Source organism: Squalius cephalus (genome assembly GCF_949319135.1).
Source record: "Squalius cephalus genome assembly, chromosome: 12".
In the NCBI taxonomy this organism is placed as follows: domain Eukaryota; kingdom Metazoa; phylum Chordata; class Actinopteri; order Cypriniformes; family Leuciscidae; genus Squalius; species Squalius cephalus.
The window spans coordinates 35,714,030-35,727,706 of record NC_137133.1 but is presented as its reverse complement, the minus strand read 5'-3'; the positions used below and the strand labels follow the sequence as shown (position 1 = coordinate 35,727,706).

The 13,677-nt window shown below is 37.5% G+C and overlaps 1 protein-coding gene across 1 annotated transcript; it reads right to left on the bottom strand.

The window, feature by feature from the left end:
- Nucleotides 1-4,608: 4,608 nt before the first annotated feature.
- Nucleotides 4,609-12,215, bottom strand: hsp90ab1 (heat shock protein 90, alpha (cytosolic), class B member 1). The gene is made up of 12 exons (XM_079887778.1): nt 12,048-12,215; nt 11,041-11,184; nt 10,552-10,758; nt 10,303-10,462; nt 9,583-9,716; nt 9,182-9,493; nt 8,931-9,096; nt 7,913-8,103; nt 7,521-7,668; nt 6,369-6,637; nt 5,418-5,751; nt 4,609-5,116 (listed from the first exon to the last, which is right to left on the bottom strand). The coding sequence occupies exons 2-12, from the start codon at nt 11,182-11,184 to the stop codon at nt 5,001-5,003; spliced, it is 2,181 nt and encodes a 726-aa protein (XP_079743904.1). The 5' UTR covers nt 12,048-12,215; the 3' UTR covers nt 4,609-5,000.
- Between the last annotated feature and the right edge of the window lie 1,462 nt (nt 12,216-13,677).

Below are 13,677 nucleotides of genomic sequence, written 5' to 3'. Positions count from 1 at the left end.
CGCAGCTTTCAGACGGATGTTAAAGGGGTGGTTGATTATGATTTGACTTTTCTAACTTTAGTTAGTGTGTAATGTTGCTGTTTGAGCATAAACAACATCTGCAAAGTTACAACGCTCAAAGTTCAAAGCAAAGGGAGATATTTGCTTTTAAAGAAATCGCTTTTTAAGGACTACAACAAACGGCTGGTAGAGACTACACCACATTCCTCCCAGGTTAGTGACATCACCAACCCTAGAATTTACATAAACCCCGCCCCCTGAACACGATTTATAGATTATCATGACAGAATATGCTAATCAATGACTAGAAGATAACTACACATAAGCTACATAAATTCATCAACTAACCATTCAGAAATGTCCTGTTGCTATGTTGTTAGCCTGGTTAAAACCAGACCATTCTCAGTAGTAACTGAGTTATGGTCTGGCAAAGCTCCATAGACAAATCATTTCCAAAGGGGCGTCACCAACAGACGTCGCTCAATCAGAGCGATCGTCATCATGTAAAGCCATATGCTGCGTCCCAATTCGCCTGTTACACTATGCCATAAAAGTATGTACTCTTTTTGTGAAGAAAAGGTATTTACTTTTGAGTGTGTAGCAAAAAAGTAGGCAAGCTTTGGGACATACTACTTCGTCATCTTTATCGGACGGATCTGTCGCGTGCATCCTGTCACTTAAACTGCCCTGTCAATCATCTTGTCTCAGTTAAAATCCTCTATTAAATCTAATTTTAATTTCCTACCGTTTCGGAGAGAAATGTAGTAGCACGTTCATCTGCCAGTGGGTCTTTCATGGAGACTGTCCTCATGTGTTTGCAATTTGAATATAATAATGCATTTAAAAATTGAACGGACGTCGCTCAAATGCCTCTGGGTGCAATTGGATAGACCTAAAACCAATCAGAGCGATCGTCATCATGTAAAGCCATATGCTGCGTCCCAATTCGCCTGTTACACTATGCCATAAAAGTATGTACTCTTTTTGTGAAGAAAAGGTATTTACTTTTGAGTGTGTAGCAAAAAAGTAGGCAAGCTTTGGGACATACTACTTCGTCATCTTTATCGGACGGATCTGTCGCGTGCATCCTGTCACTTAAACTGCCCTGTCAATCATCTTGTCTCAGTTAAAATCCTCTATTAAATCTAATTTTAATTTCCTACCGTTTCGGAGAGAAATGTAGTAGCACGTTCATCTGCCAGTGGGTCTTTCATGGAGACTGTCCTCATGTGTTTGCAATTTGAATATAATAATGCATTTAAAAATTGAACGGACGTCGCTCAAATGCCTCTGGGTGCAATTGGATAGACCTAAAACCAATCAGAGCGATCGTCATCGTGTAAAGCCCGCCTCAACGTTTCTGATTGGTGCTTCGATTTCTCGGCCATGGAAATGGGTTTGAATGAGCTCTTTGCCAGACTACTTCTCGAGCAAATCTGAATTTGCCGGAAGTTGTCTGGGTTTTCCCAGGCTAACATGTTGTCACTTCTTCTTGAGTCTCTCCATCATTGTCTGAATCCGGTTTGAACATAAAAGGCTAAAAGTTTTAGAAATGTTCAGTGCATGTCTGTGTGAGTGCAGCTCTTGAAGCTCCGCCCCCTGTGCCGCGAGCTGCAGCTCATTTGCATTTAAAGGAACAAACACAAAACGGTGTGTTTTTGCTCACCCTCAAAAAGTGACAATTTTAACATGCTATATAAAGATATCTGTGGGGTATTTTGAGCTAAAACTTCACATACACACTCTGGGAACATCAGAGACTTATTTAACATCTTGTGAAAAGTGCATTATACCACCCCTTTAAACCATAGAATACTATAGAAGGCCTAAAGGTTCAAAAATATGTGAATTTTAACACGTTAACAGGCAAATTCGCGTGTATTTAACACGCATTTCACGCGTTATTGTTTGCACGTGAAAAATCATCATGTTGTTATTGCATAAACAACACGTATTTAACACGTGAAATGCTAATGCGCAGTCTATTGCTCTTATGACTATCAAACTGTGTTCCTGGAGGGCCACTGGCCTTGAAGAGCGTGATTAGCTGGATCAGGGGTCTATACCATGAGGCCGGTTTAGCTGGCTAGCCAGGTGTGTTTCAGTGTAGTTTGCGTCAACCCTGGGGTTTAGGCACCATGAAAGTGTTCATCGCCATAGTAACTCACGCTCCACGGCTAACCTGGTCCGGGTCAGGTGATGTTCCAGGTAAGAGGTTGCAAACCGAACTTGGACCAATCAGCTGTGAGCAAAGTGTCACATGTCCAATGCGATAAAGTCACTCCACCTGTTTCCACTCTAATTAAAGCTCACTACAGAGCAAATGATTTTTAAAGACAAAATCGTCTGGCTTTTAGTAATGCTTATTTAGAATAATAATTTTGTATGATATAGATATTATTTATGTAATTATTATACCCTTTATCGATCACACACGTGCAATTTTAGTTCATCAATTATTATTACGCAGGTTTTAAATTAATAAATATATAAAAGTAATATAAATACGCTTTAGAATCAATAGATGAAACTATAAAATGACTACATGTGAGCTTAAATATTTAATTCTCTCTATACCTTTATCAACTGTATAAACTAACTTCACAACATTTACTTGCACTGATATACAGTAGCGAGACTTTGTCCTCTTTCATAGACGGCTATTTTCTTCTTGTTGTGTAAATTTGTTTAAATTCTTAATATTTGAATACTTTTATTTAATAAGTGAATTGCGCTGCTTCTCTCGCGAGAAATTAATTTCAATGAGTTTTGAATGAGTTTCACTCTTTCTCAGCACGTGATTGGCTGTTCGCTACCGAGAAATGTTCTCGCAATAATGACTTAACATCTCAAAATAGTGAGAAAATTTCTCGTAATAATGAGAAACTCTCGTAATAATGAGAAACTTTCTCGTAATGAGAAACTTTCTCGTAATAAAAATGACTTATCACAGAAAAGTCATAATTACGAGAAAGTTTCTCATTATTACGAGATTTTAAGTCATAATTACGAGAAAGTTTCTTTTTGAGATTTTAAGTCATAATTACGAGAAAGTTTCTCATTATTACGAGATTTTAAGTCATAATTACGAGAAAGTTTCTTTTTGAGATTTTAAGTCATAATTACGAGAAAGTTTCTCATTATTACGAGATTTTAAGTCATAATTACGAGAGTTTCTGTTTGAGATTTTAAGTCATAATTACGAGAAAGTTTCTCATTATTACGAGATTTTAAGTCATAATTACGAGAGTTTCTTTTTGAGGTTTTAAGTCATAATTATGAGAAAGTTTCTCATTACTAGAAACTTTCTCAATATAATGAGATACTAAGTCATAATTATGAGAAAGTTTCTCATTATTATGTCTCACAGAATTATATTTTTACTCAACTATGGCGGAAACGGGCTTCCATATGTTACGTCTAGTTACTTCTTAGAGAGTAACCAGTGCTGGGTAGATTACTTACTTACAAAAATTATAGTTGGTTACTGATTCCAAATTACATGATAAAAATCGTAGTTACTAACACAATCCATATCACTACACATTTAAGGTAATATAATCTGAGACTTTTGACCAACTTGTAGGATAGGATACTCATGTACCATATTGATATAAAAATACAGAGAAAGAAAATATATTCCATTCCTTATGAATGATATGATGTGCATTAAATATTAATTTCTGGGTTTCCCAAACTGGGGTTCATGATGGAACTGCAGGGGGGTTCTTGAGTTTAATGAAAAACTATTAATTAAATTATAAAATGTGATTACATAATCTAGATTACATTAGGTATACCAAGCATTAGGAATAATGCAATATTGTAACGCACTACTTTTAAAAGTAATGTTCCCAACACTGGCTATAAGAATATACTGGTCATTAATTTTTGCTAATGTATTTATCCTGTAAAGCCTGACATGAAATGAGTCAGAAAAAAAAAAGAGATTTTTTTTTTTTAAATGGAACTGTTTGCATATGCATTTTGCTTGGTATCATATTTGACATGCTTTGATGGCTCATACTGTATGCTTAGTTTCACAGAGGAGGCTTAAGCTTAAAAATGTCAGTGTTATTGTTCTCATGATGCACACCAGTAGCTTTTCTTCTAAGGCACATTTATAAAAGCTACTTTAACATCCTATTTTAACTAAAGCCTAAGCTTGGCTTAATCTAAGCCCCATTGGTGAAACCAGGCCATAGTGAGAATATCAAGCTCATACTTTTAGAAAAAAAACACCTCGGTTTTATTCAGAGGTTCAAATGGAGATTTTCTATATTAGTATAATGGACTACTTGCATAAAATGCATATAATCAGTCGTCACTCTTCAGCTGCCAATGTCTCGGTAAGATATTTAAGTGCTTACTTATGATCAAAGCTCTGTAGTTTAAAAATCATGGAGAGATGAACAAATAAACCTCTCAAAAGCCTGATGATCCAATTTGATACATTTTAACATTTTATTTCTTAACAGAATAACCATTTGTGAACTGAACTTTGATACATTTAAAGACTTCCATTTTTTTTTTTTTAAAGGATTCTAATTTGGTTGAAAGCTTAAACCAAATGAATGAAAAAAAATAAAAAAAGCAATAAGACTCAAATTCAGGTTTCACCTTGTGTTTTAATTTCTGAAAACCAAGACAATACATGCCTGTACTCAGGCAAAAGGTCTTTCCCCTTCCATGCAGAATGAAATCATGCTTGATTCAATCCAGCACAGCCAGCGGACTCAGTATCAGTGAAACACAGTGCTTATTGTGCTCAGACAATACTGCAGCAACCCATTGATCCATGAACATATGTAAAAAAAACAAAAGTACATGACGGCTCAAAACTGAGCAAAAGTGGACAGTATGCTTTAGTTACACATTTTGATACTTTAAGGAATCATTACGGAGAATCAGATTAACCTTCTACAGGCCAAAGGGAACGATAAGATGTTACGGAATGACTACGGAAAAAAAGTGACTGGGGAATTACAGACGAATGGATTTTAATCGACTTCCTCCATGCGAGAGGCGTCATCGTCTCCTTCCAGAGGTGGGATTTCTTCAGGAGCGGGAGCAGAGGTTGGCTCTTCCACGGGAACATCTTCGTCTTCATCAATACCTAAACAAGACAAGAAGGTTCGTTACAAAACTTCATTATACAGTATTCAACATTTGAAGTGAATCAAAAAAAGTTAAAGTTATACATTAATTCTGAACAATACCAGTTCTTGTTTTAGGACAACTTTGGGTAAATGCAGTAGTCAACATTTGAAGTGGATCAAAAAAAATAAGTTCAAAGTTGTCCTAAGAATTTTTATTTATGTATAACTATGAGGAAAGGTTTTGATCCACTTCAAATGTTGACTACTGCATTTACCCAAACACAGCAAGACGAAAACAGAAATGCGAGTTGAACGTACCTAATCCCAGCTTGATCATTCTGTAGATGCGGTTTGAGTGTGTCTGAGGATCGTCCAATGAGAATCCAGAGGACAGCAGCGCAGTCTCGAACAGGAGGATGACCAGATCCTTCACGGCTTTGTCGTTTTTATCCGCGTCAGCCTTCTGCCTCAGGGTCTCCATGATGGGATGATCGGGGTTGATCTCCAGGTGTTTCTTGGCCATCATGTAGCCCATGGTTGAGTTGTCCCTCAGGGCCTGGGCCTTCATGATCCTCTCCATGTTGGCCGTCCAACCGTAAGTGCTGGTCACGATACAGCAGGGGGAAGAAACCAGCCTGTTTGATACGGTGACCTGGAGAAACATCAGACATCAGCATGAGGAACAGGTGTTAAAGTACAGTGGTCAACATTTGAAGTGGATCAAAAAAGTTCAAAGTTGATCCAAGACAAGAACGGGTATTGTTCAAAATTAATGTATGACTAACTTTTTTTGATCCACTTCAAATGTTGTCTACTGTACTAAGGCACGTTCTGGTTGATTACTCAGGGTTGCATAGTCAGTGTTAGTCACTCAACACAAATGCATCTGTCAATGTATTAGTTTTTTTTTTTTTTTTTTTTTTAAATCTGCACACAAACCGGAAATTCACACATTTGAGTCTGCAGGCAAAATGCGAGCACATCAAGCGGCGCAAAAGTCCATTATGTAAACTCACCATCTGTGCAACTCTGACTAGGAATCCTGTTTATAACACAATTTTGAAAGAATTAAAGTAGACGTTGACTAAAATTAAATTTTACACTTCTTGAGCTGAATAATGACTCCCTTGTTTTTAGAGCTGCTTTACGGCAGAATCTGAATTGTCTCATTTGATCAAGTCTGCATGTTTGGTTCCGCTACTTTCCTGTTTATTACAGTGAAAGTGTTTTGAATCCATGAGGTCAGTTCTTGCGTTTTTGCAAACATACCTTCTCTACTTTCTTGTCCAGGATCTCCTTCATGAGCTTGCAGAGGTTCTCGAACTTGGCCTTGTCTTCCTCCATCTTTTTCTTCTCGTCTTCATCCTCTGGCAGCTCCAGTCCCTCTTTGGTGACGGACACCAGAGACTTGCCGTCGAAGTCCTTCAGCTGCTGGACGCAGTACTCGTCGATGGGCTCGGTCATGTACAGCACCTCGAAACCTCTCTTGCACACGCGCTCCACAAAAGCGGAGTGGGCGACCTGGTCTTTGCTCTCGCCTGGAGGAAAATGACAACATCGTTAACATGAACCGCAAGTTCAACGGACCTTGCATGATTCGGGAGAAAAGATCGCAATTCAGGATGTTTACATGTGGCTGGCTATTTTCATAAACGGACATTTCACCTTCTCCGTTTTCAAAAATAACATCGTGCACACCTGTCAGTTTTCAGAAAAGTGTTCTTTACACGAACCCGTGTATATATGCCATCAAGAGCATGCCAAACCTGTAGGTGGCAGTGTAACAAGCTCAAGCCCACGTTAGCCAATCAGAATCCCGAAAAAAACTAATCGCTCCCTCTTTCTGGTCGCACTTTTGACGCAGGTGCAAGTTCTGTCGCATACTGTGACGTCGCCTGCCTAAAACTCAGTTTTTCTCAGTTTACATGCAAACGAAGTTTTCCAAAATCTCCACTCTGGCCGTAGTTTTATTTATTTATTTAGAGAAAGAATCGTTTTCAGAGGTGAATTCTCCGTTTGAGTGTAAACAAAGGGAAATGTCTCCGTTTTTCAAAATAACCATGTACGTGTAAACGGGGCCTCAAACTGCAATTGCTGTAGGGATTAGTAGGGTTATATTAACTACAGTAGTCAACATTTGAAGTGGATCAAAACCTAAGTTATACATGAATTTTGAACAATACCCATTTTTGTCTTAGGACAACTGATGAACTTTTTTGATCCACTTCAAATGTTGACTAATATATATTATTAGTTATATTAAGCTGCTTTGAAATGCATCAAACACTGAATAATGAGCTGCTCGCGTAACTAACACAGTGCCACGCTTTACTCTGAAATATGAGAATGCAGCGAGTTATTTATGTTTTCTATCGTAGAGTCCCACTTTTAAAGGCAGGATTGATGCGGATGAAATCTTACCAGTGATGTAGTAGATGGATTTCTGGTTTTCCTTCATACGGCTGACGTATTCTGTGAGGGAGGTCATCTCGTCGCCGGACTGCGAGCTCTGATAACGCAACAGTTCTGATAACTTCTTGCGGTTCTGAGAGTCCTCGTGGATGCCCAGCTGGAGGTCACAACAAATGTTAATACCGCTTTCCATCAAAACTGTTACTTCCAATAAAGTTTCGCAGACAAGACTTAAGACTAAAATGCATGTTTGAGTCGTTTAACCAAACAACTTGCACTTAAAATAGGTAATTGTTTTGTCTCATGATGCACACCAGTAATTTTTTTTTTTTTTTTTCTAAAGGCAAGCTACTTTTCTAAAGGCAAGTTCAATTGGCCAAAGACTCCAATATGCAACTTACTTTAAGATTCTTGGAGAAAGCGTCGTAGAACTTCTTGTAGTTTTCCTTGTCCTCGGCCAGCTCAGCAAACAGCTCCAGGCACTTCTTGACGATGTTCTTGCGGATGACCTTGAGAATCTTGCTCTGTTGCAGCATCTCTCTGGAGATGTTGAGGGGCAGATCTTCAGAGTCCACGACACCACGGATGAAGTCTGGAGGGGACAATGATTGGAGAAAGAAAAGCTTAGTGACGTTGCACCTTTGAAAGTTTCAATTATAAAGACTCAAGTTCAGCGGCAAAACATTCAACTTTGGTAATCGTAGAAAAAGATCAGCAGGACTTAAAATCCATCAGGATTGGATGAGGAAAAGGCTTTTTGACAACTTTTCTCAGACTTTGTCATGTCAGCAGAAACCGAAAAGGGCAAGTTCATGCTGAATTTAAAAAGGCATTGTTAGAATATAAAATTGGCATTTACTCACCCCGATGTCATTCCACACTTTTGAAACCATGTTTAATCTTTGAAACCCAAATGAAGATTTTTTTAAATTAATTGAGATGTTTCCATTCATCCATTGAAAGTGCAGGAAGCAAACTTGGATCCAAAATGGTCATAAAATCCATATTTAATCAAGCAGTTTTATCCAAGTCTTGTGAAGAGATATGATTGCTCCATATGATTAACAGATTCAATTTAGGCTTTTATTAACATCTAAACAATGATCAACATTACATATGGTATACATGGCAACTCAAATGCTCAAGCTTCCTTGTTTACGTAGTGCACTATGTATCCGTTTGTGAATAAAAGCCTACATTAAATCTATTCTTAAGAACCGCTTGATTCATATTACGATGACTATGGATTTTGGTTACCTAGACTTTCAAATGGACGGACAGGTTTAATTAAAAATATCTTCAGGCTTCAAAAATTAACCCTAAGATTAAAGCTTTATGGGTTTGAAATGACATGAAGGCGATTTAAATGACAATGTTCATTTGTGGGTGAACGATCTCTGTAAGGGCAAAGCTACTTACTCAGATACTCTGGGATGAGCTCCTCACAGCTGTCCATGATGAAGACCCTTCTGACGTACAGCTTGATGTTATTCTTCTTTTTCTTGTTCTCGAAGAGGTCGAAGGGGGCACGGCGAGGGATGAAGAGAAGAGCGCGAAACTCCAGCTGACCCTCCACGGAAAAATGCTGCAGGACAACGTGTAAAGATTATAATTTCATCAATTCTCAAACATTTAATTTGAATATTATTCTGTATAATCCATTGGGTTACCTTGACAGCCAGGTGGTCTTCCCAATCATTAGTCAGGCTCTTGTAAAACTCTCCGTACTCCTCGTTGGAGATGTCGTCAGGGTTACGGGTCCAGATGGGTTTGGTTTTGTTCAGCTCCTCCTGGTCAATGTACTTCTCCTTGATCTTCTTTTTCTTCTTCTTGTCCTTGTCTTTGGAGTCCTCTTCATCATCTGAGCCGACATCTTCAATCTTGGGTTTGTCTTCGCCTTCGACTTCCTCCTTTTCTTCCTTCTCAGCCTTCTCCTCCTCTGCCTCGTCGTCGCTGATTTCCTTGTCGCGTTCCTTTTCCACCTGCATGGAAATTTGACGATTTACCATTAATCTTCGCAACAAACACTCAATGACCAGAAATGTAGGTCTGCATGAATAATCCCACTTACGAAGAGAGTGATTGGGTATCCGATGAACTGGGAGTGTTTCTTGACCACTTCCTTCACCCTCTTCTCCTCGACGTACTCTGTCTGGTCTTCTTTCAGGTGAAGAATGACTCTGGTTCCACGGCCAATAGGCTCACCTGGAGACCGACAGGTGAGAGTGAAAATTAATGTCACCCTTAATATGGCATGTACAGTCAAACCAAAAATTATTCAGACACTTTAAAGTGTGTGCAGGACACTATAGTTCATTTATGTAAGTGAGGATAGCAAAATAAAGTAAACTGACATATTATACTCAAATATTCTTCATACAGTGGATTACCAGTAAAATTTATACAAATTTGGGACCAATAATTATTCAAACACTTTGACCTGACTATGTTCTGCTTAAGTGTTTTCTGTAATTGCTAATGCAAATGTGACCTTTTTACACACAGACTGAACAAAATGAAGCATTGCTTGGTAATCAGTTGAGCTAAATATGTATTATCTAATTGTGTAGTTAAATTTAACAGCTGACAGATATTCAACAATTCATTTGTGAGACAGTCTAAAAGGAGGATGGACAAAACCAGTCAAATATCAACTGATTTGATAACGGAGTTCGTCATATTTTATTACCATTTTCTAAACTATAGCAAATAAACTGATAATGTGAGAAATGTTGAAAGTGCAAGAATACATTTGTTTGACTATGTCTTCAAGGACAAGCTGGTAACGTACCATTGTCCACCTTGACTGTGAAAGAGCCGCCAGCGGACGACTCCCAGGCGTACTGCTCATCATCGTTGTTTTTGGTGATGACTGTGACCTTTTCAGCCACCAGGTAGGCAGAGTAGAAGCCTACACCAAACTGCCCAATCATGGAGATATCGGCACCAGCCTGGAAAGATAGAGAAAAAAAACACACATTATAGACTAAATTTAATGTAGACGTATTGATAAACAAGCTTACATTGGCAGATGCATCACCTGCAGAGCCTCCATGAAGGCCTTTGTCCCGGACTTTGCGATGGTACCCAGGTTATTGATGAGATCGGCTTTGGTCATTCCAATACCGGTGTCAATAATGGTAAGAGTGCGATCGTGAACATTGGGGATGATGTCGATCTTCAGGTCCTTGCCACTGTCCAGTTTGGTGGGATCTGTCAAACTTTCATATCTGATTTTGTCAAGAGCCTGTTGAGAAGAGTAAATAAAATAGATTGATAGCAGGAACTACATAGCCTTAAGAGATCATTCTAAATGCAAAAGAACACCACAAATTAAACACTAATGAAACTTATATCGTTGGAATCACTTGATTGACCTCAAGTCAATATAGTTTGTGTTTGGCTGAAAGAAGAAAGTCATATACCTAGGATGGCTTGAGAAGTAAATTATGGGATCATTTAAATTTTTGGGTGAACTAACCCTGTAAGTCAGCCAAATGTTAATAAAACAGTCTATCATGGGTCTTACGTCAGAGGCGTTGGAGATGAGCTCCCTGAGGAAGATCTCTTTGTTGGAGTAGAAGGTGTTGATAATGAGAGACATCAGCTGGGCGATCTCTGCCTGGAAGGCAAAGGTCTCGGCCTCCTCATCTTGGCGCATTTCTTCAGGCATCTGAGAAACAACAGAGTCGGTACATCCTTATTATATCCATCAAAAAGGTTTAACTAATTTATAAAACACACTTCAAAATAAGTGCATATTATTAGGGATTTCTGTTCATATGTATGTAGGGACAAGTAGGTTTGTTAAAAAGAAAATGAAAGTGTGTGACTCACTCCATCAGTTATAGTACAGTTACACAAGAAAAACAGGCCCATGAAAGGCCCGGATGCGGAAGAAGAACATGGCGCAGAAGGACAATGCGCGCAACACGTGTTTTACTGCTGCAATCCTTGAAATTTAACCGATTTAGATGGATCTCGCTTATTAAAAATGAACGGAATAAACACAAATTTTCGTGATACTTTAATAACTTTAAGCGCATATAGACTAGCTTTTATGAAAAGGTTACGATGACTTTTAATTAACCAATCAGCCAGTCGGGTCATCGGTGTTCGCAGCGTGACGGCGGATAAATATAACGTTAGATATGAATTACGACTAAAGAAATTAGCAAGAAGCTAATAGATGACCAGTAACAACACGAGCATCAGTTTTGTAACACTAAACCACTGCACCTGCTCGTCAACTCATTAAACACCCATAAAAAAAACAAGTTAACATTATATTCGATATTAGCATACGTTTCTTTTTTTATTTTTTAAACGACAAAGAAATAAGTCTTATGACGAATGGCTGTGTCTGAATGACGGAGAAAAGAGGTTTTTAACCGTCATCCGCATCATTACGTTACCGGCCAAATAGCGAATGGAATAACGTTAAGTGATGAATAACGCGATTAAACATCATTCTGTTGGTTTCAATTAATGCCTGAAATCATATGGAATCGGTTTAGATTGAGATCGAGGGTTTACCTTGGTTAGTTTCGTTGATTTTTGATGGTTTAATCGCCACAGAAACAGCTGATCTCCCCTATACTGAGACTCAGGGAAGCAGAGGAGAGAACCTCGCGTGCGCGGCTCTTTTCTTTATACTCCGCCTATGACTGTGCGACTGTATCCCTCCGCGCGGTATCACACTGCGCATGCGCTAGACACTTGCACACTTTTAAGAAAGACAGACTAGGCTCTTTTATCTGTGTGAATCGCATTTATTTCCTTCCAAAAAATGCAGTTTCTTTACTAGCTACATCAGATATAAATAATTTCTAAATTATTGGAATAATATTGTAATATTTTAAGTAAGAAATGATTAGAAAAACAAGTTTTAAAAAAACAATTTTGCAATTTGAAAACGTTTTTGTGAGTAGATCGTTATTAGAGATTCATAGCGAAAGTCTAAAGGCCTTGGCACGAGTCTATTTTTATTAAACAAACATAGCAGGTTTATATTAAATAATATGAATATATAAAATTTTCTTGCGCATTATTAATAAAGTCTAAACATGCTTGTATGACTCTTTGTAATAGTCTACAAAATCGGAAACAGAAATGAATACATTTTAGATAGTTAGACAATGACCACTTGAACGGTTATAAAATCAGTTTGGGGGAGAAGCGCGCAAAATGTTTACTTCACTGATAGGAAGGTCTTTATACAATCCTCACGTTCTCAAAATAGTGTTTGTCATAATAAACATGAAATAGTCAAATTGTCAGAAAATTTAGCAAAAGAAATGCACATAATAAAGCATAATCGACTGCACTACGTTTCGCATCGGAAGAACATCAGGCGTTTTGACTAGCGGTACTTTGTCTCTTTCCAGCACTTTCCATGAAAATCCCGCCTCCGTTGACGTCACCTGTCACTCAAATGCAGTTTATGGGCGAATCTGAACAAGAAATGTCCTGGTTATATTTCCCCCCTACATCAAAAGGAAAAATAACAACAAGAAATTAAATCTTAGTGCCCCTAAAAATACGTTTCATTTTCTTGATTCTGAGGTAAATTTGACCTTGAAATATACTGACCGTGTTGTGAGATTCGACCAGAGATTAAATTGGTACATTTTATTTGTGCTGTTTATTAATGTACGTTAATGCATGTTAATGTGCAGTTAAACATATAAAACCTTAGAAGTTAATTAATAATTCTGCTAAGTTGGACATGTCAAAGTCATGGTTTGTTAAATCAGTAGAGAATATGGTTAGTTTAGTTATAATATGCAAAAAAAAACAACAACAATAATAGAACTGCAATTTATAGGGACATAATGTGGGCTAACTTGCTAATAACAGCAGGGAATAAAACAAAATGTTTACATTTAACTATTAATGTATAAATACATATTATATACATATTATTATTAAATACATATTATATTATATACATATTATTATTATATACATTATATACATATTATTGCAATGGTGAATATTAAACATGAACAATTTAGCCAAATTATTTCAATTAAAGAATGTTAACTATTATCATGCTATATAGTTGTTTTTCTTTTAACAACGCTTACAACGCTCAAATGAAAGAAAAATGTCTCAATATATAAATCATTATTATTAATTTTATGAAGTACATCCTGAATGAAAT